Below are 23,296 nucleotides of genomic sequence, written 5' to 3' on the forward strand. Positions count from 1 at the left end.
TATTGTTTAGCCTCCCTGTGTTTGTATTTTTTACAGATTTTTTCCTGTAATTGATATCTAGTCTCATAGCGTTGTGGTCGGAAAAGATATTTGATACGATTTCAGTTTTCTTAAATTTACCAAGGCTTGATTTGTGACCCACAATATGATCTATCCTGGAGAATATTCTGTGAGCACTTGAGAAGAATGTGTATTCTGTTGTTTTTGGATGGAATGTCCTGTATATATCAATTAAGTCCATCTTGTTTAATGTATCATTTAAAGCTTGTGTTTCCTTATTTATTTTCATTTTGGATGGTCTGTCCATTGGTGAAAGTGGGGTGTTAAAGTCCCCTACTGTGATTGTGTTACTGTCGATTTCCCCTTTTATGGCTGTTGGTATTTGCCTTATGTATTGAGGTGCTCCCATGTTGGGTGCGTAAATATGTAGAATTGTTGTATCTTCTTCTTGGATTGATCCCTTGATCATTAAGTAGTGTCCTTCTTTGTCTCTTGTAATAGTCTTTGTTTTAAAGTCTATTTTGTCTGATATGAGAATTGCCACTCCAGCTTTGTTTTTTTTTTGTGTGTGTGCAGTACGCGGGCCTCTCACTGCTGTGGCCTCTCCCGTTGCGGAGCACAGGCACCGGACGTGCAGGATCAGTGGCCATGACTCATGGGCCCAGCCGCTCCGCGGCACATGGGATCTTCCCGGACCGGGGCACGAACCCGTGTGCCCTGCATCGGCAGGTGGACTCTCAACCACTGCGCCACCAGGGAAGCCCCCAGCTTTGTTTTAATTTCCATTTGCGTGGACTATCTTTTTCCAATCCCTCACTTTCAGTTTGTATGTGTCCCTAGGTCTGAAGTGGGTCTCTTGTAGACAGCATCTGTACAGGTCTTGTTTTTGTATCCATTCACCCAGTCTGTGTCTTTTGGTTGGAGCATTTAATCCATTTCCATTTAAGGTAGTTATTGATATGTATGTTCCTATTACCATTTTCTTAATTGTTTTGGGTTTGTTATTGTAGATCTTTTCCTTCTCTTGTGTTTCCTGCCTAGAGAAGTTCCTTTAGCATTTGTTTTAAAGCTGGTTTGGTTGTGCTGAATTCTCTTAGCTTTTGCTTGTCTGTAAAGGTTTTAATTTCTCCGTCAAATCTGAATGAGATCCTTTCTGAGTAGAGTAATCTTGGTTGCAGGTTTTTCTCAGTCATCACTTTAAATATGTCCTGCCACTCCCTTCTGGCTTGCAGAGTTTCTGCTGAAAGATCAGCTGTTAACCATATGGGCATTCCCTTGTGTGTTATTTGTTGTTTTCCCTTGCTGCTTTTAATATTTTTTCTTTGTATTTAATTTTTGATAGTTCGATTAGTATGTGTCTTGGCGTGTTTCTCCTTGGATTTATCCTGTATGGGACTCTCTGTGCTTCCTGGACTTGAATAACTATTTCCTTTCGCATATTAGGGAAGTTTTCAACTATAATCTCTTCAAATATTTTATCAGTCCCTTTCTTTTTCTCTTCTTCTGGGACCCCTGTAATTCGAATGTTGGTGCGTTTAATGTTGTCCCAGAGGTCTCTGAGATTGTCCTCAATTCTTTTTCATTCTTTTTTCTTTATTCTGCTCTGCAGTAGTTATTTCCACTATTTTATCTTCCAGGTCACTTATCTGTTCTTCTGCTTCAGTTATTGTGCTATTGATCCCTTCCAGAGAGTTTTTAGTTTCATTTATTGTGTTGTTCATCAGTGTGTGTTTGCTCTTTAGTTCTTGTAGCTCCTTGTTTCTTGTATTTTCTCCATTCTATTTCCAAGATTTTGGATCATCTTTACTATCATTATTCTGAATTCTTTTTCAGGTAGACTGCCTATTTCCTCTTTATTTGTTAGGTCTGGTGGGTTTTTACTTTGCTCCTTCATCTGCTGTGTGTTGTTCTGTCTTCTAATTTTGCTTAACTTACTGTGTTTGGGGTCTCCTTTTTGCAGGCTGCAAGTTCGTAGTTCCCATTGTTTTTGGTGTCTGCCTCCAGTGGGTAAGGTTGGTTCAGTGGGTTGTGTAGGCTTTCTGGTGGAGGGGACTGGTGCCTGTGTTCTGGTGGATGAGGCTGGATCTTGTCTTTCTGGTGGACAGGACTGCATCCGGTGGTGTGTTTTGGGGTGTCTATGGCCTTATTATGATTTTATGCAGCCTCTTTGCTAATGGGTGGGTTTGTGTTCCTGTCTTGCTAGTTGTTTGGCGTGGGGTGTCCAGCACTGTAGCTTGCTGGTCGCTGAGTGGAGCTGGGTCTTGGCATTGAGCTGGGGATCTCTGGGAGATTATCGCCGTTTAATATTATGTGGAGCTGGGAGGTCTCTTGTGGACCAGTGTCTTGAACTTGGCTCTCCTACCTCAGAGGCACAGCCCTGACGCCTGGCTGGAGAACCAAGAGCCTGTCATCCACACGGCTCAGAATAAAAGGGAGAAGAGAAGGAAAGAAAGAAAGAAGAAGATAAAATAATTAAAATAAAAAATAATTATTAAAAAAAAATTTTTGTAAAGTAATAAAAAATGAAAGAAGAGAGCAACCAAACCAAAAAACAAATCCACCAATGATAACAAGTGCTAAGATCTGTACTAAAACAAAAACAGACAGAACCCTAGGACAAATGGTAAATGCAGAGCTATACAGACAAAATCACGCACAGTAGCATACACATACACACTCACAAGAAGAGAAAAAGGGAAAAATATATATCGTTGCTCCCAAAGTCCATCTCCTCAATTTGGGATGATTGGTTGTCTATTCATGTATTCCACAGATGCAGGGTACATCAAGTTGACTGTGGAGGTTTAATTCGCTGCTCCTGAGGCTGCCCGGAGAATTTTTCTTCTTTGTTCGCACAGCTCCTGGGGTTCAGCTTTGGATTTGGCCCCGCCTCTGCGTGTAGGTCGCTGGAGGGTGTCTGTTCTTTGCTCAGACAGGACAGGGTTAAAGGAGCCACTGATTCAGGGGCTCTGGCTCACTCAGGCCGGGGGGAGGGGGGGGTATGGAGTGCGGGGCGAGCCTGCGGCGGCAGAGGCCAGCGTGACGTTGCACCAGCCTGAGGTGTGCCATGCGTTCTTCCGGGGAAGTTGTCCGTGGATCACAGGACCCTGGCAGTGGCGGGCTGCACAGGCTCCTGGGAGGGGAGGTGTGGAGAGTGAGCTGTGCTCGCACACAGGCTTCTTGGTGGCGGCAGCAGCCTTAGCGTCTCATGCCCGTCTCTGGGGTCCGTGCTGATAGCCGCGGCTCGCGCCCGTCTCTGGAGCTCCTTTAAGCAGCGCTCTTAATCCCCTCTCCTCGCGCAGCAGGAAACAAAGAGGGAAGAAAAAGTCTCTTGCCTCTTCGGCAGGTCCAGACTTTTTCCTGGACTCCCTCCCGGCTAGCTGTGGCGCACTAACCCCCTGCAGGCTGTGTTCACGCCGCCAACCCCAGTCCTCTCCCTGGGATCCGACCTCCGAAGCCTGAGCCTCAGCTACCAGCCCTGCCCGCCCCGGCGGGTGAGCAGACAAGCCTCTCGGGTTGGTGAGTGCCGGTCGGCCCTGATCCTCTGTGCGGGAATCTCCCCGCTTTGTCCTCTGCACCCCTGTTGCTGTGCTCTCCTCCGCGGCTTCGAAGCTTCCCCCTCCGTCACCGCAGTCTCCGCCCGCGAAGGGGCTTCCTAGTGTGCGGGAACCTTTCCTCCTTCACAGCTCCCTCCCACTGGTGCAGGTCCCGTCCCTATTCTTTTGTCTCTGTTTATTCTTTTTTCTTTTGCCCTAACCAGGTACGTGGGGGGTTTCTTACCTTCTGGGAGGTCTGAGGTCTTCTGCCAGCGTTCAGTAGGTGTTCTGTAGGAGCTGTTCCACATGTAGATGTATTTCTCGGGAGGAAGGTGATCTCCACGTCCTACTCTTCTGCCATCTTGAAGCTGTATCTTCTACAATCTTATTTTTAAAAGAAAGTTATAAAAGCAGAATCTAAGTCCCAAATCTAAAGGGGGCTGGCCTTGAGCAAACTTAAAAACTGACACCCCTCTGTTCAGCACCCTTCCTGCCAAGAAAAAGACCATGATAAAGGAAGCCCCTACCTTTTAAGTTGTTGGAATACAGTTCAGACCAGACTTCTTTTTTTTTATGTTTTATTGGAGTATAGTTGATTTACAAAGTTGTGTTACTTTCTGCTATGCAGCACAGTGAACAGAGCAGAGCTTTTCTGTGGAGACCTAAGTATGTGGACACAGTCTATCAAAAATGCTCCTAAAGTAAAATTTTCTCAGTGTGAAAAATACTAAGAAGATTAGAAAAGGGATTCCCCGTAAGATCTCTTAGAATAGAACACTGCGTGGAGAGGAAACTCATTGGGCATCTTGTCTCTTCTTCCCTCATCCATTCCCAGCAGGAGCTCTGCCGCTGGCCTGTGTGGCCCTGCCCACCCCTCCGGTGTGCCAGGCAGTGTGGACAGAGCCTCAGAGTGACTCCGGCATCTTGCCAATGACAGGAAATTCTGAACTGGCCTGCAGAGAGAAAACCTCTTTCTTGGCCACGAGATCAGCCTTCATGGCCATGAGACATTTTCTGGTAAAGTCAGAGATGTGGCATTTTCTCCATATCTGGCAAACCCTTTCCCTCCCGGGTGTCGGGGGAACCCTGCGGCACACAGTGGGGGAGGCAGGGAACTGGGAGCAGAAACTGTGACCAGGAACAATGGCAGGTGCCACGTGTGTGAGGTGGGGGCTGCCGGGATGCCATCAGCTGCTCCCAGGGACCGCACAGCGAAGCCTGTGCTTTACGTGGCAATCTTCAGATCCAGTTAAGATCTTTCCTTGGAGGAGAGTCTAAACTCCATAAGTACTGTGCCAGCAGCACCCTCATTCTCCTCCCGTTGGGACCCTGAGCTCCTCCTCTGCTCTGCAGGCTGCTCTGACTTCCCAGAAACTTTTTTGGTGCCGTGTCTCCTTTCGTTGCTTGGAATTCCTTTCTCTCTCCTTCGCTCTCTCCTCCTTTGTTTAAAAGCCTTCTACCAGGAAAACCTTCTCTGATCCCTTAAATTCTCCCTTGCTCATCAACACAGAGAGGAAGCTCCCTGAGGGCAGGTAAGTTAGGCTTTTGCTTATATTCTGGGCATTCCCTGCCCAGCACTTCGGGAGCTGCTGCACACAATAGATGTGCTTGTTACTCACTGAGCTTCTCAGTGGCCGCAGGGCAGCATGTTTCAAATCTCGGCAGCTCCCTTGGGAGGCCTGAATTGTTTCATTTTCTCCATGGTCCTCCATATCTCTTGCTTGTTTTCTTTGATCTGGTCATGCTCATCTCTCTTTCTGTCTCTCCCCCTCCCCCCCCTTTTGGTCTCCCCCAGATCCCTTTGCATCCCACACTGACTTTCACACACCTTTGAAACAAGCCTCTCTGAGTTTTAAAGACCAACTTCAGGTTCACTTTGTTATGCAAAGCCTTCGCCCTACAAAGAAAAGTGACATTGACGCATTCCTCCAGGACCAAATTACATTAAAAAAAATATTCCTTGGGAAAGAAGAGAAATGGGCTACAACATATTCCCGCCTTGTGGTTGAGAGTGGAGAGTGATGTTAATGAGCCAGCATCTGCAGAACTTGTACTTTGAAGGCTGGACTTAATTTCGCCCTCCTGGCCACACAATTTTTGTTTTCCCATAGCCTTAGTCAGTCTCTCCTGTGTGTGTGTTTCAGAATCCCCCCTTACTGCTGGGCCTTGCAGCATCAAGGAGTATGTCTTTGTCCCCCAAAGTGCGGCAGGTTGCCTCGCACCCACAGGTGCTCAGTAAGTTTAGTGCTCTGAGCATGAGTTGTTTCTCCGGAATCAGGGGAAGGTGGCAGCTGTGATGATGCCCCTCGTCCACCATCACGGTCGACACTTAGTGGTGTGAACAGTAGGCACGCTGTCGCCTCAGTCATCAGGCCTCTCCTGCGCTAGCTCTGTTTTAGCTCGGAAAACCCACCCAATCCCTTGGTCAGGATGGTGAGCTTTTCTTCTTGGAGTTGGACGAATGCTCCGAGGGGCCAGGCATCAGCTCACAGACCGACTTTTCTCCCCATGTATCAACGTCTCCCTTTGGGTTCTTTTCCTTGTAGGAGAAGAGTCCTGAGGCTGATTTCTCAGTTTTCCCTAAATCTAGGAAATGTCAGGGGCTGATTAGTCTGGACATAGGGTTGCCCTGTGGTGAAGACTGCTTAAAAACAGGGAGCTGAGGAAGCTACCTTGTTCCAACTTGTTCCAGCGAGCGGCACCCCACTGTCTCCTCCAGATTCCATGACATGTCATCAAACAACATTGTCTTTTCTTAAGACCTTAATTTTCCTTAAAAAAAAAAAAAGAAAGAATGGAGACAGTGACTTGTACTTTTGCTGTACCTTCCTACCACTCAGCACAACATGTTAGTAGATGGCGGGTAATTTTGAGATCCTGGTTAACATTCTGGTTAACACTTAAAACTAGAAGCTAAGTAGGACAGGCACCACGCAAGGGATGGGGTTATGAAGAAAAATAAAACCCGGTACACATAAATCTACCACTTACTTGAGATGGCTGTGAATCATAAATTTTGGTTTCCTATGTGATCTTTCATATAGAAAACTGGGGGGTTTGGTTTTGTCATTGAAAAGGGAGTATGGCTTCAGGTTTGCACATAAAGGACACAAAGTGCAACAACTCTGGGAATCTTGACACCAGACAAGAGTGGGAGAAAAAACCTTCACATGCCTTAAAATGAATTACTGGTTAACTACTATTAATATGCCATGGGCCCGGAGACCAGCATATAACACTGCAGGATCAATAAGGGTATTTATCATGTGTGGGTATTGATCTCTCAGGAAGGAGTGAATCATATTTCACGCTGCATATGTTAGTGCAAAAAAAAAAGTAGCAGAGGGATTGGGAAGCCTTATCAAAGAATGGGACGTGTTGAAGGTAAATAAATGTACAGAGCCACAGATCAGACCATTGCAATAAGAAGACATCGATTCTATAGGCAACGTCTCTGCAAACGTCTCTGTTGGATGATTGCTGCTGCTGGTCATTTTTCCAGATAACATACTTCTCTGGGCACTGCTTCCTTTCTTAGCTGTTGAACCCAGACCTGCTGATCTTTCTTCCTTACAGCAGACAGTAGGACTATTCCAGTCATAAGTAACAACACTTAAAACACCTGGCTTCGTGCTTTCATTTGCATCTTGGCAGAGGACTTAGGGGTTGATAATTCCTATTAAGGAGCAACCCCATTTTCTTGGAACAGTGCCACTGTACTTTCTCTTATTATGAATATCGTCAAGTCACCTTGACCAGTTTTTTTTTTTTTTTCGGCATGCAGGCCTCTCCCCTTGCGGAGCACAGGCTCTGGACGCGCAGGCTCAGCGGCCATGGCTCACGGGCCCAGCCGCTCCGCGGCATGTGGGATCTTCCCAGACCGAGGCACGAACCCGCGTCCCCTGTATCGGCAGGCGGACTCTCAACCACTGCGCCACCAGGGAAGCCCAGACCAGTTTTTATTCTAAAAAAAATAAAGAGTGAGATCCAGCTTAAGAATTTTCAGCAGACTCATTAAGGTGTTTGCTTTTCAGTGTACTGCTCTGGTCTTTGTAGTTAGTCATACTGGCCTTGTGGTTTAAAGCACACACACACACATCCTATTTCAAATTTTGTATGCTTTATATATTTTGTGGCTTGTGAGTTGGAAATCTTTCAGGTTTACAGTCAGTTAATAGTGACACTTAGCGTGACTTACCAGCTCAGCGGTGAAGAGACTGTCTCCAGTTACTCTTTGGGGAATTCTGCTGTAGCAGAAGTTGGAGAGGTGGCACATCCTGCTTGTATTCTTACTCTGGGCGAGAGCTACATGTTCCTTCTCAAACTGGAGTGAGTAAAGCATGATCACTCAGCAGTGGAGCAAGGACCTGGAAGGGGAGCTGGGCGGCATCCCTGGTCCCTGGATGACAGGTGTTAGTAGTGTAATGTGGTTGTTTGAAGGGAATTCCCGGAAAACCAGACATGCCAGTAATTTTCATGTAGGTCCTTTTTTCTCTTTACTGCAGCCTCCCTGTGCGAGCTTATAGTTACCTCATCTGGCCTGGAGAATTTAAAGAGCCTCTCCATTGTAGTCTATAGAACACGTACATATCTAGAAGAGACTGTTCTAGCCTAGTCTGTTCTTCTGCCTCCTTATTCTAGATCCTTCTTTTGTGCTTGCATCAGACTGATTTTCCTAAAACATTTTTATGTTACTCCCTTGCCCTGAAAACTCATCGACCCCCTAGAGCTTGAGGGGCAACCAGAAGCCCTTGGCTGGGATTCATATGCAAGGCATTCCACAGTTTGTCCCAAAAGTAAGTTTCCAGTCTCAGCATTCGCTGTCCCCTGACGTGACCTCTACACTCCAGCCAGGCTCATCTGGTCACTGTCCCTGGAACACGTCTTGTCCTTTTCCTCCTGCATTATCCTGTGGATATTATTCTCCTCTCTTGATTACCTTGCCACCCTCACCATCTCTGAATCACCTCCATCCTGACTCACGTCTCCACTGCCTTTGCTGATGGTGACATCTGCCTATACTGTCATCGTGGCCCTTGGATCATTACTTGTAGGATTCTCGGTCTACACCTAATTTTCCCGAATAGATGGGACCCTCTTAAGAAGAAATGAAACATTTTGAATATTTCTTTGTGCCTTTTACAATGTCTAGAGCAAAGCTTTGGACAGTTGTTACATGATAACTAATGAATTAATCAAATATAAGTACCAAAGTACACCTTAAGGGAATTTCCCTGGCCGTCCAGGCCTTCCAGTGCAGGGGGTGCGGGCTCGATCCCTGGTTGGGGAGCTAAGATCTCACATGCCTCGAGGCCAAAAAAAAACAAAACATATTTAAAACAGGAGCAATACTGTAACAAATTCAATAAAGACTTAAAAAAAATGGTCCGCATAAACAAAAAATTTTTTTAAAAATCGGCCATACCAAACAAAAAAACACCCTAAGATCAAGAGTAAATGATTTGTGCATTACTTGCTTCTCTTGATAGTCCAGAAGCCTTATGAGGAATAGTATAGTTTGTCACTATACTAGCACTTGAAAGGGTGACTTAAGCTTTTGTGGTTAGAATCAATGAAGAAAGCCTGGGTGTGAGCCCTGAAAATCAGAACCATCTGGCAGCAGTATACACACAGTACCCACAGCTTGTGATCCAAGCTCTGCAGTGATTTCTGTAGAAGCCCGACGTCTTTATTCAGTGGAATTCATTTGTGTGCTCTCACTTGGTAGCCAGTCAGGGCTGTTCACAATAATGCAGCCAGGAGTCACGTATTTTTAGGGATAATTTATAGAGCAGCTGCTTTGAATCATGAAACTAGTGGTTCTCCGTCTTTTGAGCACTTCAGAACCTACCGAAGGCTTTGTTGTAACTCAGGTTGCTGGGCCAGCCCTCAGAGTTTCTGATTCAGTGGGTCTGGGGTGGGGCCGAGGATGCCCATTGCTACAAATTCCCAGGTGATGGCAGTGCTGCTGATTCAAGGCCCACACTCTGAGCACCGCTGGATTAGACACATAATTGGACGCATGTTCATCTCAGCCTTGGGAAACTTCCACTTACTGGTAGCACACACATAAAGTCTGGGAGGCATAAAGATGTTTTGAACATTGACCAGGCATTTTAATTTGGAACTTTAAAATACGGTTTAGTGGTTTATAAAATAAGAATTTGGTCGTTCCACATGTCCCTGAGATGGATGCCCTCTCCTAGTGCTTTTTAAAATGTCACTGTTGGAGAGTGCTTAAACATTTTAAGAGTCTAAAATATTTAGGCATTTACTCTCATAAAGCTCACATGATTTTTATTGTTTATTTAAATGCTAGTATGAATCGAAACTTTTCCAGCATATATCTTAATTTATTCTTAAAGGTCATTATAATTTGAAAGAGGGAGTAAAATATGGGCAAGTAGAAAAGTGATCGCATTTTAATTAATTACAGTCATCTGTAGCAAAACAAATCCTTGCTTTGACCTGATGTAGCATTTTATTTGAGGTTTACTCCGAAATTTATTGAAGCCATGCTCTTGGTACTTTGAGGATTATTACTGACAACATTTTGTTTCTGGGTAAACTGAGGCCTGATTAATGGTCCTAACTAAAGTTATGATGTAGAAATTCATGAACCTGTGCCCTGATCTGAGAATGCTCCTGTCTTTGGGTTTCTGTTTAATTCTTTGCCTCCTACTGTATTTTGTTTTCTTTATCAAGAAGCTTGCTTTTGAAGGGCAGGCCCTAGGGGTATCCAGTGTTTTTCAACAGCAGGGATGGGAACGAACCTCTAAAATGCCTTCCTAAATGCCTATGAGATTGTATACGGATGTCCCACTAATGCTTATGACTGGGTGGTAAGAGTATGTCATTCATTCCTTTTCTGATTTAAATAACTATATAATTTATCATTTTTTGTGAAACTTGTATTGCTTTTGTAATCAGGTTAACATAAAGACATAACATTGAAAACAAAAGAGTTAGATACAGAAAACCATCTATTTTGCCACTACATTGGTGTTTAAAATAAGAGATAGACCAGTGAGAAAGTTCAGGAGGAAAGAATTGCAGGTGCCTTCTCCAGACACAGGTAGAGTGATGGAATTGGAACTTCTCATCTCGTTAGCTGGGAAGAGGAGGAGAGAAGAAAGGAAAGAGATGTATAATAAGAGAGTGGCCCTGACAATGCATCGCCAGGAGCCTGAGGTGGACGGACTTGCTATCCTGTCAGAGAAAAGAGACTTCAGTGCTGACTGTAAAATGAGGCTGTAGAAACACATTTTGTTGTAGATCTCTCCCAGACCTTCCAGAGCATGCACGTTTAGTCATGCCTTCCCCGCATTCAGTCAGAGGACACTTTCTGAGCACCTGCTCTGGGCCACGTGTTGCTAGTCCTGGGAATTTCTCTCCACAGGCTTCTCCCTGCCTACGTGTGTTCAGCCCTTCTCTGTGTTTTAAAAATGAAATAACAATATCTTATTACTCCCTGGAGCTTCTAGTTTTTCCTCGTATTTATTTTGATGACAGGGTACTTGAAAAAACACTGTTCATTGATCCCTTCTGCAAATATTTACCCCCAGGTGTCCGGCAGTGTGCTCAGCACGGGGGGGTGGGGGTGGGGGGGTGGCGGGGGGGGGTGCACGGTGGCGCTGCTCGCTGGGTTGTCCCTTCTGACCAGAGAGAAGGCTCTTCACCGTATTCATCTGTTTCCTCATCGCTCACTTGCTCCTTTATCTCTCGAAGGCTTCTGCTTCTCCAACACTGTGCTAAAAGCACAGGGCCCTAAAGACCCAGCCCTCTATCGGTCTTTTCCAGAACGAATTTTGCTTGATCTCTTAGCGGGGTCAACACTGCAGCCTGCCCCTCTGCCATCCCTGTCAAATTTGTCCTCCGTGGCCTTGCGTTCTCTCCTCCATCCTCCAGGGTTCTGGCCTTGGCGCTCTTTTCTCCTTTCAGAACATACTCTTCCGTAACAGCTCCCTCCTCTTCCCGGATGCAGCCAGTGTCTCCCTGCGGTGACTTCTGAATCTCAGCTTCCAACCTCAGCCTCTCCCATGAGTGCAGGTGTCGCCTTTCTCGGCCTGGCTCCTCTCCCCCTTGTCCGTGCCCCTCTGGCCCCTTGCGTGATGAAGCCGACTTACCACCTGCATCTCTGCTGCCCCCCCAGGCCTCCTGCTCTTCCTCTTTGGCTTTTCCTGCGTCTCTGCGTCCTGATGCCCCTCAGTCCTGCAGTTCTCTTGAGCTCATCTCCCCCGTGTCTCTGGTATTTGCAGTCTGCTGAGTCTCTCCCTGACGGCTTCAGTGGCTGCCTGGTGGCTCTCCCTGCCTCTGGGCTCTCTTCCCTTTGCTGTCTTAAGATTTGCCATCAGTTGAATCACTCCAAAGCACAGCTCTGATCCTCTGTGCTCCTTGCTCAGATATCCTCAGTGGTTCCCACCACAGCCTGGAAAGAGTTCAGAGAGCTGGTCTGAGGCTTCCCCTTGCCTGGCTGCAGTCGGCCTATCAGACTGGCCCTCTTTTGCCCTTTTCGCAATTCTTAACCCGACAGCCCTGTCCATCACTCTCAAGGTCCCCTCCCACTTTCCTGCTTCCATCCCTTTGTCTTTGCTGCCCTGTTCTCAGTACTCTCTTTTTCTCATTTTCACCTATTTCCTGCTCCTCTTTTAAAGTACAATGCAGGTACAGTTTTTTTCTGTGACGGTCTCTGTAATTCCTTTCTAGGTTGCATGTCATCTTTCCAGCCTTTGAGTTTCCATAAAAGTTTATGGGTGTTCCTGTATGAGAGTCCTTGTTATAATTTGTAATCCCGTCGTCCATCCTATACTGTAGACTCCCAGTGGGCAGGGGCAACCTTATACCTTGCAGCCATTTTAGGCACTTGGCCAACTCTTAGAACATTGTTTAATAAATGTCTATTGGAGAGATGACTTAGGAGTCCATTCAATTGTTTATTGGAATTGACAGCTTAACATCTAGACCCTGGGTCGGCAAACTTCAGCCTGCGGATCACTTTGGCCCACTGCCTGTGTTTGTGAATAAAGTTTTATTGCAACACAACCATGCAGCAGCCTGTACATTCTGCAGAGGAATGGCCACCAAGCCTAAAAGAGTTACTAACTGACCTTTTACAGAAGTTTGTCTCCCAGGGTCTATACCATTGTCCAGACTTCAGGATTCGGTATCAGCGGTTAGAAGGAAGTGAAGGAAACGATGTTTTCTTAAACTCTTAGCCTCTTGCTTTGGCTCTCGGATATATCTGTGTGGACATACACATAGAAAGGGCACTAGGATTTTTTATTACTTTATTTAAAGTGAAATACAGTTGATTTTGTTGTAAGACTGTTGCAGACAGCCAAGTTAACTATATTTGATCTCTGATTTCTTGACATTAGGGTAGGAATGTCTAGGTAGAAGTTACACCTGGTCAGGCTTTATGTGATTAAAATGACCCCTGCCTAAAATGTTTTTGGTGTTCTCAGTAAAAATAATCATCAAGGGCCTGCCAGCTGTGCCGCCAGAGTTACGCCAGCCTCAGGAACCCTGCTGTATTCCGACCGCAGGAGCAGTAGCATGCCCAGGTGCCTTGGTCTAACGCTCTGCAGATCTTGAGGAGGAAGGCCCTACGCTGGCAAGGTTTAGAGGTAAAGTTCTGTAGGCCCCCATATTAATACCATGTTGTCTTTTTCTTTCTTTCCGTTTTTTCTTAGTAGAGGGCCGGGTGGCCATCCAGGATATTCCTGCTGCCACCAGCAGAGGGCACGTGGAGAACACACCTGACCTCGTTTCCGACTCCACCTACTACAGCAGCTTTTACCAGCCGTCTCTGTTCCCTTACTACAACAACCTGTACAACTACCCGCAGTACTCCATGGCCTTAGCCGCTGACTCCCCCTCCGGGGACATGGGAAGCCCTCTCGGGGGCTCCCCTGTGAAGAACAGCCTTCGGAGCCTCCCAGCGCCTTATATGCCCGGTCAAGCGACAGGAAACCAGTGGCAGGTAAGATGTTAGCAGAGCGTGAACTGGGTATGTGAAAACCACGCACGTAAGCACACACTCACAGACGCGCACGCCCAACTCAGCACACATGTGTGCCATTATGCAAAACGTGTAGAAAGTTTTCACTCTACCCATAACATCATTTAACCCCAGAGGTTGACTGCAAGGAATTGTAAAGAAATCTGGATATATTTGTTTCTGTTTTCAAATTTTACCTTTCTCATTCCTTCGATGTCATTTTGCATAAATACCCAGTTGGCCAGAATCAGCTTCACAAGTGGCTTATGTAAGAGGCCACATCTCCTCTAGGCTTATCCCCACGCTTTAGAGCCGCTTAGAAAATGCTGGCTGTGGTCTTCTGGGTGTTAGTAATCCCAGTGATGAATTTCGACCCTGGACGGGAGATGTGTTCTGATCTGTATGTTTGCATGGAAGGAAGGTGAGAGAAGAACTAGGTCACTGCTGTGCTGGGCCCGCTTGAGGGCATTTTCAGCTGGGAATGGAGGTCAGTCTTTCATATGCTAAGTATGTGCTTCTGAAATAGTGTGCCATCGAGAGCTTTTAATATTGGGGATAAAACAAAGCATTTTGCGTTATCAGGGAGTGTTTATTCAGCACTGTTCCGCTTCCTCAGTTTTCACCATTTCTATCATGCCAGTGTATCAGCAGCAGATTCAAGGCCTGGAAAACATTCACAGGCTGGATTACCGTGTTGTGGGAATGTGCATATGCATGAGCACTTAGACTCTGCTCCTCCAAGCACCCCTCCAGCTGTAAGATACCAATTCTGAGAGAACTGTTCTCATTTTGGATGCCTTTACTGTGCTTGGGCTTTCCCAGCTAGGCTTTGATTCCAGCACAATGCAGCGTATGTATGTGGGAGTTTAGGGTAATTGACCTTCTTATACTCACTTTTAAAAAATGTGCATTGACGTTTTCCTCAGAGCAATTCTATTCCATTTTGCATTTGTAGATGTGGGGAAGTTGTGGATACTCACATCGCCCCATTTTTTGGACTCTCACACTAGCCTTAGGGATCTGACTTCCTCGGCGTGTTAACGTGTCAGCTTTAATTCCCTGGGCTAATCATCTTCATAAGTTTTCTATACCTTTTAATTTTAGAATCAGACTTTTAAAAAAGGCGTTGGAACTGAGAGGTGATATGAGTATAAAGGAAATGCGATGATTTATGGATCTTCCGGCTGGACCCCTACAGGCCTTTCAGAGTGCCAGTTGGATTTTATGATTTGGGGCAGGTTTTAGGTTGATTTCTGTTAGAGACTGTCCTCTAAGAAAGGAGAAAGAAGTAGCTTATAGTTCTTAAAAACCAGCTCATCCTACAGATTCCCATGAGCCAGGGACGACTGCTGGAGTATCCTGGTTTTCTGGCTACTTCCAGGCTTTAAGGAGAAATTAGGGAAGGTCTCTGAACCTGTTGGCTTATGAGGAAAAGGATGAGAAAGAAAATTCTTAAGTGTCTTCTGAAAGAAAGAGAGCTCACACTCAGCAGCATCAGAAATCTTCTAAGTTAATTGACCCCCCACTCTGTCAAGACCTTTCCAATGGCGTGAGATGGCTGACACACTAACGTTTGTTCTTAACTCCACCTGGAAGGCCTGGGGAGGGGGTAGCAGAAGACTTGGATTTGCTTGGAGGTCTCTTGCCAAGGTCCACCCTCTGGGGGACCCGGGACAGCCAAGAGGAGACATTCTCTTGGGCAGTAGCGTTGCCTGGTATTGGAGCGCTGCCTCAGCCGCTGTGTGCGAGGAGAGATCCCCCTAAGGGCAAGTTCTTGTACCCCTGCTGCCAAGGGTGAGAGGAAAAACGTTACCCAGACTTTCTTAGTCATGTGGGGGGCCTGCAGTTCTGATGCTGTTGGCGCCTTCCCTAGAACCACCGCTTACTAGACTGGAGAGAGGGGCCCCTGGTTAGAGGCCCAGGAGAGAAGCCAAGGCCTCATTTAACATAAGAGCTTGTTTTCAACGAGGTCTGGACTCAATCTAATTTCCTAGTCAGTTTTCACCATTGGTAATATATTCCCATCTTAACAGATTATTTTGCAGACATTTTACAAGTCTGTGGATTAATCTTGTAACCAGACCTGATCCCGAGCTTGACTTACAACCTTATAGTCACAGGCACAAAAATTATTTCTCTTGGAAATAAACTCTAACGTGAAAAATATAAGAGCCAACATGCATATAAGCCATCATTTTGCAAAAGGACAGGTGAAAGTCAGTCCAGTGATGGTCAGTCAGTCCCGTGATGGTCAGAGCCGAAATGGATCTTACAGAGGTCCCTTTGGCTGAGATCTGGAGCTGGGGTATCTGCCCAGCACCTACAGCTAGTTGATGACAGAGCCTTGTCCAGAAACTAGGCCTGTAGATTTAGGGAAACAGCACTGTGTGTTTTGAGACACATGGAGTCTGGCGCTTGGAGTTCTATATTCAATTCTAACTTGTGATTTAACTGTTGTGTAGCCTTGAGGAAAATACTTAACCCTCTGAAACAACCCTCAGTTGTTTTGTCTGTCAAGTGGGCATAGTACCACCTTCACAGAACTGTTGCATGAATACATAAGGCAGCGTAATGACTGAAGTGTACGTGGAAGTTTCTGTGTGTACCAGCAAATGCTATGCTGATATTAACTTCTTGTGAATTTATTTCATTAACCATCATTTTCTCTTGGCCCTGCTCTTTTCTGAAATCTATTTAATTTTCAGCCTTTTGTTCATATGTATTTTAGTTAGCTACCTCCTTATTACCCCCTTTGTAATAAGATGGGGTATACATAATGCACATTTTTGTTAGTGTTGAAAGACCATGACATGTGAATATGGACCAAGTATGAATGTATACGGAATAATTTTTATCAGGGATGGGGAAGAATTTGATCTACTTAGGAAATTGAAAACTGGAAGCATAGACAAAGATTATGGCGTAAAATATGTTTATTAAGGTGTATGTGTTATAAAGAAGTATTAAATAGAAAACACCTACAAATAATACTTATAACCAATGTTTAAGGGATAGGAACTGTACAGCTCACTTTTTCACCAAGTCACTATGGCAGAGGTATAGGGAACAGTGATCTGGGGCAGGGCCTCCTCGTGACCTTGCTATTCCTATTGTTTCAGGAGGGCGCCCTGGCTCTGCTCTTCAGACAGTGCCTTGCCTCCTTCTGGTGGAAGCCTCCCTGTGGAGGTCAGGGAAGGGATCCCCTCTTGGTTGTAGCCATGCTTTCCTGTCTCCTTTTGGAAGGTGCCCCATAGCTGTGCCTGGAGGGCACTGAGCTGGTCTCTCACACTGGACCTTCCCCCCAGCCCGGTCTGACCCCAGCTCTACCTGAAGGGCCTGAATCTTAGGCAGCATCTCCTCCATCTACTGTCTTGACTCTGTTGCTAGGACCTGACTTCCCTTCTAACTCTTCACCAGAGCGATAACTTTCATGTTATCCTCCTTCCCTTGGTGCTCTGGGTAACAGTGTGTTTGGGGGGAGCAGTGTGAAAAGTTTTCAGAACAAAGGGCTCCTTTGTGATTCCTAGAAAAAATCGACTCTTGGGGCTTCCCTGGTGGCGCAGTGGTTGAGAGTCCGCCTGCCGATGCAGGGGACACGGGTTTGTGCCCCGGTCCGGGAAGATCCCACATGCCGTGGAGCGGCTGGGCCCGTGAGCCATGGCCACTGAGCCTGCGCGTCCGGAGCCTGTGCTCCGCAAGGGGAGAGGCCACAACAGTGAGAGGCCCGCGTACCACAAACAAACAAACAAACAAAAAAATCGACTCTAGTGGAGATTGTTATAATTTTTTAAAGCCAGACTTCTTAGAGATTAGTGGGGAGGGTACTGAATTATTTACAAAAAGAAATCATTGACTTTTTATTGTAGAGTTGAGATTTCCTGTAAGTCTCCCTATAAAGTCATGCAAGCCACAGATGATTATTGAGCACCTACTAAGTACAAAACCTAGTTAAAGAAAAAGAAAAAGCTAGAGCAGTCAACTGGGCCAGCATCCCAGAATCCCAAGGCTCTTTCCCAAGTGTTGATGCCCTGCGTGCATGCTGAGAGCTGCTTTAATTGCTTTGGGTCTGTCTCCAGCCTCTGGAGATTTGTGGCCCAATCACAGATTCCTGTCATGTTGTGAAACAGGAATAACATTTGTGACACTGGAACAAACTCACGATGAATGGCTGGTTCCACTGACCAGCAGCTCAATTTCACTTCTGCATTTAATTGCCTGCAAAAGCTGTTTATTGCCTGGTGCACTCCTTCAAGGCAACATTACCTCTTAAATAAACATGTTGTACCAGGTTGACAAGGGAGAGGTACATATCAAGTGAGCAGAAATAAATATGGGAGGACTCCGAGCTGTATCTGGGATCCCCCTGGTGGGCACCCCCTTGATTGGCTTTTCTGAAGCTTGTGCCACCAAAGGTGGAGACGGCCGTTCCAGCCACAGTTGGGGTGTGGTCACATGGCAGAAGAGGTGATTCCTTCCTTCTGGTCATTCTTTGGGGCTCAGTCTGAAGTGTCTCAAGATACGGTGGCCCGTTTATGATTATGCACCTCACTGGAATGCATTCAATTATTAGATAAGCATGCATCCAGGTTCCACCATGTGCTAGGGATCTACCACTGACCCAAATGGACAGAAATGCAAAAAGTAGGTCTTGGGGGAAGGCTGTTATCACCTGGTACATGAGAAGGAGGTTGGGGATCATCTAAGTGCCCTGGCTTTGAAACTGAGACGCAGGCAGGCAGGAAGTCAGAATCTGACCTAGGCCTTGGAGCCCAGAGAACGGCGCCCCTTGTGGGCATTACTGGGATGCGGCCCGTCAGGGCACTTGGAAACGCCGCCCCTGTTGACTGTGCTGCCTGCCCACTGTTGTTCTCCATCCTATACGAGCAGCCTGTGGGAGCCCTGGTTTTCACACTGCCTCCTCTTTTTATGAGCGTGGTTCGGTCGAGCCTGTTAGCTCGAACAGCTAAGAAGTGACTTCTGGCACGTGTGCACAGCTGCAGCGCCTCCACGTCTGTGCCCTAGGGTCTCCCAGGAGGGTCCAGAGGTGGGGTGGGAGGATAGGAAGCCAAGGCTTAAAGCGGGCTCCCACTCCCAGGGACACAATTATAATAGCCAACTATTAAGTTCGTCCATTAATTTTTAATATTTCTAAATTTTAAAAAACGGTACGTCAGAGAGAAGGTAGTAGAATGCAAAATCCACATCAATTTTGATGACAAAGTAGGGGACTTCAGATAAATCTTGTGCTCACCTCAGACCCGTAAGCTGCACCACCAGGCCCCCGGGGTAATGTGCCTCTGGTCACCTCAGACTACTGGGTGATGCTGGCTGAGAAAGAGCAAGTGACTCCCTGAGGACCTGGGGCCTTTCTTCTCTGGGTGAGGTGCTCTCTCTACAAACACTCAGGTGATCCACTAGGCTGCCCCTCCAATCCCATCGCCCTCTTTGTCGGCTGAATGAACTAGCCCTGGCTTCCCTTCTTAGAGCAAACTGGTTATTGGCCACTATTTGTTGGTGAGCAGACACTGACAAGCTTTTTCCTCTGGAAAGAAAAAGTTTTCAAGCATGTAGAAGAGGAATTTGTAAGGCTGCATTCAGTTTAAAGCATGTAAAGGAATCTCTTTCCTCAAGAAAAGGAAATTAAATTAGATGTGGTATTTGCCTTGGGCTATTAAGGCTAACCCCCCCCAATTTGTTTTTTAAAAGAGAATTACAGAGACATACATTTCTGTTGATGTTGCTATAATGTGGTGTATTTATTTTGTATCCGTCTACTTTTGTGAACTCTGTTAATTCTAATAATTTTATAGATGCTTATTTTAGGGTTTCTAGATTAGATAGTCATTTCATAGAAAAATATTGATACTGACACTTTTCTTCCCCCTAAATACCTCCAAGTTCTAATTTATGTTCTTAGTGAATTATTCAGTTTAGATACCAGTGATGACAGCTGGTGTCATCTTGTTCCTTATTTTACTGGGAATGTGTTTTGCACTTCACTGTCCTGAATGCAGGCTGTTACCTATGCTGGTTTACAGAGAAATGAGGAAAAAAAGGACAAGGGTTTTTTTCTTACAGCTAAATTATTCAATTCAAAAAATTGTTTTTACCGGGCCCATCCCTTTCCAACACTTTTTTAATGAAACGAGGATTTTTTTTTCATAAATGCCCTTACTTGGCAATATAAAAAGTTGGCGACTCTGTTCCCGTCTTCCCTGCCTCCTTTTTAAAAAGTTGTACTAGTGGGCTTCCCTGGTGGCGCGGTGGTTGAGAGTCCGCAAGGAACGCGGGTTCGTGCCCCGGTCCGGGAAGATCCCACATGCCGCGGAGCGGCTGGGCCCGTGAGCCATGGCCGCTGAGCCTGCGCGTCCGGAGCCTGTGCTCCGCAACAGGAGAGGCCACAACAGTGAGAGGCCCGCGTACCGCAAAAAAAAAAAAAAAAAAAAAAAAAGGTGTACTAGTCCGAAGACCAGAGAGAGTCTGCAAACCAAGGCACTGGCATTGTGTCACCATGACAACAGCGGAATTCTTTGGGGTCTTCAGTGTGCTGTCTTTAGCAGCTGTCTCAACCTCACTCTTTGCAGACAGGGTGTTGTGATCTTTTCCTATCTTTTAATCTCAGCCCGGTTAACGCCTTTATGCTAGTTCAGCATTTTGTGGGGCTCCCTCACATGCACCCCAAGTAGATCCTGCTTTCTGGGACAGTGAGGATACAGGGATTGGACTTCCCAGCTCAGAAGACCAGTCTTGGAGAATCTTCCATTTAAATGTAAAAGTCATTACAGACCACGGGAAGTTTAAAGACAGTGAAGTGAAGGTGTCAGGCTTCCCAAAGTTTGGGATTGCGTTGCCTCTACTATAAACTTTCCCTTAAACGGCCTGTCAAGTCTTAGCCACATCTGCAGTTTTCTCTTCTGAAACATAATTCCTCAATAGGTTCTTCTCGTTTAAGAAGAAATAATAAACCCAGTTCTCTTGGGCCTTTACATCATATTCCTACACCTGCAGGAGACAAGCTTTGTTGGCCAGGGCACCAGTGGGCCTGGGCATCCTGGGAAGCCCCTGGAGCTGTGCAGCACAGGAATGCAGTCCTCTCTTTCTGTTTCTAAACGACCTCCTTGTTGACACGCACTGTCACAGAGGAATTGCTATTTTGTCACGTTCTAGATGAGTACAAGCCATGGGCACCACAGGCATCATGTGGTTTTTATTACACCTTTTCTGGAAGGAATGGTTGTTTTATTGCACAGATTATGAAAGTTGAACGATTTGCATGCTTTGATCCTGCAAGAGGGCTGTTGTTTGCAAGAACTGGTGCCAGCGATAACAATATTCTTGGTGACTCTTGGTCTGGAACCAAAACTAAGGGAAGTGGTGGGTATTTTAGAAGCTGAACACAGATGGTAAGAGGTGGGGCTGAGGAATGCTCCTTCACTGCAGCAGTGCACACGAGAGTCATTTTTGCAGAGGATTTTGGTTAAAAATGTGTGGATTACAGAAGAAAATGGAACTGGCCTCTGGAAACCTGGGCACTGGCGGAGGCAGCTCTGACTCAGAGAGGATCTTGGGGAGGGGTCGGGCCCTGGCCCTCCTAAGGGATTCTCAGCCCAACTGAAGCAGTCCAGTAGCATCCCAGGAAATCCAGATGGAGGGTAACCTCGGGTCTTAGGACCCTTTGGGAGACTCCAGTGATTCCTGGGCCGTCCTGCGGGGTCATTTCTATTCTTGCATGAGTTCAGTTTAATCTGGACTGAGTTGGGAAACCCTGGAAAGGGCTGGTCTACTCCAGGGACTACTCCATGATTCAGCTGAAGGCAGAAGGAAAGACATTATCAGTCTCCTGTGAGGTCGTTACACAATCCGATCTCTGACACAGTAGCATCAGGTTAGTAAATGATACAGTCATTTGGGGATTCTGTAATCTGCTTGAAAATTAGATAATTAGGTCACAGTTTTTAAAAGCTTTCAGATTTGATTTAGTTAGGCTGCTGGCCAAAATCTGATCTATTTCCATTTGCCTTTTTAGTTTACTTTTTTTCCTAAGTCGATGTGAATATGATATAAAATTTGTTGCTTTTCAGAATGCTTATATGTGTGCACGAGTGAGTCTCAGATTTCTTGGGAGTCCATATTTGTGTGGCCTGGTAAGTGGCCCTCATTAGTTGGATAAAGACCAAAATCAAGGGAATGCATAATAGAGGCGGATTTGCCCTATATTTGGAGATATATTAGGAATATGGTAGTAGAAAAACAAAAAGAATAGGGTTATGAAAAATTTCCATATTACAGAGTGTGCATAAGAAACTCCTTCATGTATTTATCATTCATACCTCGAGTGCCAGCTCTGTGCCTAGCCCTGCGCTAGACTGTCCCCTCCAGGGCCAGCTCACAGTGGGTGGATGAGAGAAAGGACACATGTAATTCTCTGATCGCTCCTGTGGTCAGAGTCTGGAGGTTTCCAGGGAGCTGTGGTGCTTGTGGAAGGTGAGACCTGTGCGGTGCTGTGCCCGGGGACGAGGCGAGGCGGGGCGAGGACAAGTATTTTATCATTACTGTCGTTTAGAATTGTCACTGCTTAGTGACAATTAGAAGCAGGTTGCCTTAGTGAGTTTTATTATTTTAAAAAGTGCTCTCTCTACTCCCTTACAGCCTGCACCCAGGACAGGTTGCTGTCAGCGCCCCCTTCTTGGGAGACCCCTGATCCCGAGGGCATCTCCTTGAGATGCACAACCTCCTGGTGGGGGGAGTTCGTAAGAAGATTGAGGAACAGGGAAAAGGGGATTATTTCCTCATTTCATTTTTCATTCCTTTTCACAAACACTCTTTTTGGCAATTCTTAGCCAATACTGAGAGGAGGGCAGACATAAAAATTCTATGTATTTGGTAGTGGTACGCAACCAAAAAGGGGGAGGAGCGTTTTCTCTGTCTCTGTCTGTCTCTGTTTGATGGTGTCAGTGTAGTTTCTTGAGTTGGTTTTTAAACTTTATTAAATGTGAAAAGTAGAAACAATTCAGACAATGGATTTTTCTTTCAAATATCAAACATTTATATACTTAAAATAATGTTTGAAGTATATAACGGACAGATTTTTCTGTCTCCCTCTCTATTACTAGGTCCCTGACATACCTGTAAAAGGACTCAGAGTCCTGTGGTAACAAACCCAAAAGAGGGGTGCTTGGGTGTGACCACCACCCTGCATTGAGGCCACACAGTGGGAAACCCGTAGGGGAGGGAGAGGTGCGTCAGGACAGTTACTGGACAGCCTGGCGCTGGGCCTTTCATACCAGCTGCTTCGCTCAGCCCTGAAACACGGCCGTGTCGGGGATTGGTATCCACTTCTGCGGGTGAGGAAACTGAGGCTCAGGGAGGTGAAGTAACCTGCCATATCACAGGCTGGCAAGTGGGGGGCTGGAGCTGGAACCCAGGTTTACCTGGCTGACTACAGAGGGGGCACGTTTGTCCCCGTCTCTCTGCCCTCCTCGTGGGGCAGCGCACATTTCTTGGTTTTCCTGGTATGAAGCCCTGAGAGGTGTTATATAATGTTTTCTTACATCTTATGATATTGTAAGATATGACATCTTACAAAATGTTTTCAGAGACTTGACATATTAGATAGGAGGAGAGCCCTAGTCCTGATAGCATTAACCACGTTTAAGTCACACACCCACGCACTTCTGTGTGCTTTAAGGCAACAGATTTTTGGTCATTCTTGTGTCATTTGGTTACTTTGAGGTGGGCTCTCCATCATGGTTTTGGAGTG

At 46.0% G+C, this 23,296-nt stretch overlaps 1 protein-coding gene across 1 annotated transcript in view; it reads left to right on the forward strand.

Moving 5' to 3' along the window:
• DMRT1 (doublesex and mab-3 related transcription factor 1) overlaps window positions 1-23,296 on the forward strand; it is a 105,889-nt gene that overhangs the window by 31,181 nt on the left and 51,412 nt on the right. Inside the window, exon 3 of the mRNA XM_027105754.1 lies at window positions 13,229-13,518. Within this exon, the coding sequence (XP_026961555.1) occupies window positions 13,229-13,518 (290 nt within the window). The remainder of the gene's footprint in view (window positions 1-13,228; window positions 13,519-23,296) is intronic.

Source organism: Aethalodelphis obliquidens, unplaced genomic scaffold (assembly GCF_003676395.1).
Source record: "Aethalodelphis obliquidens isolate GAN/ISIS:26980383/991018 unplaced genomic scaffold, ASM367639v1 scaffold7, whole genome shotgun sequence".
In the NCBI taxonomy this organism is placed as follows: domain Eukaryota; kingdom Metazoa; phylum Chordata; class Mammalia; order Artiodactyla; family Delphinidae; genus Aethalodelphis; species Aethalodelphis obliquidens.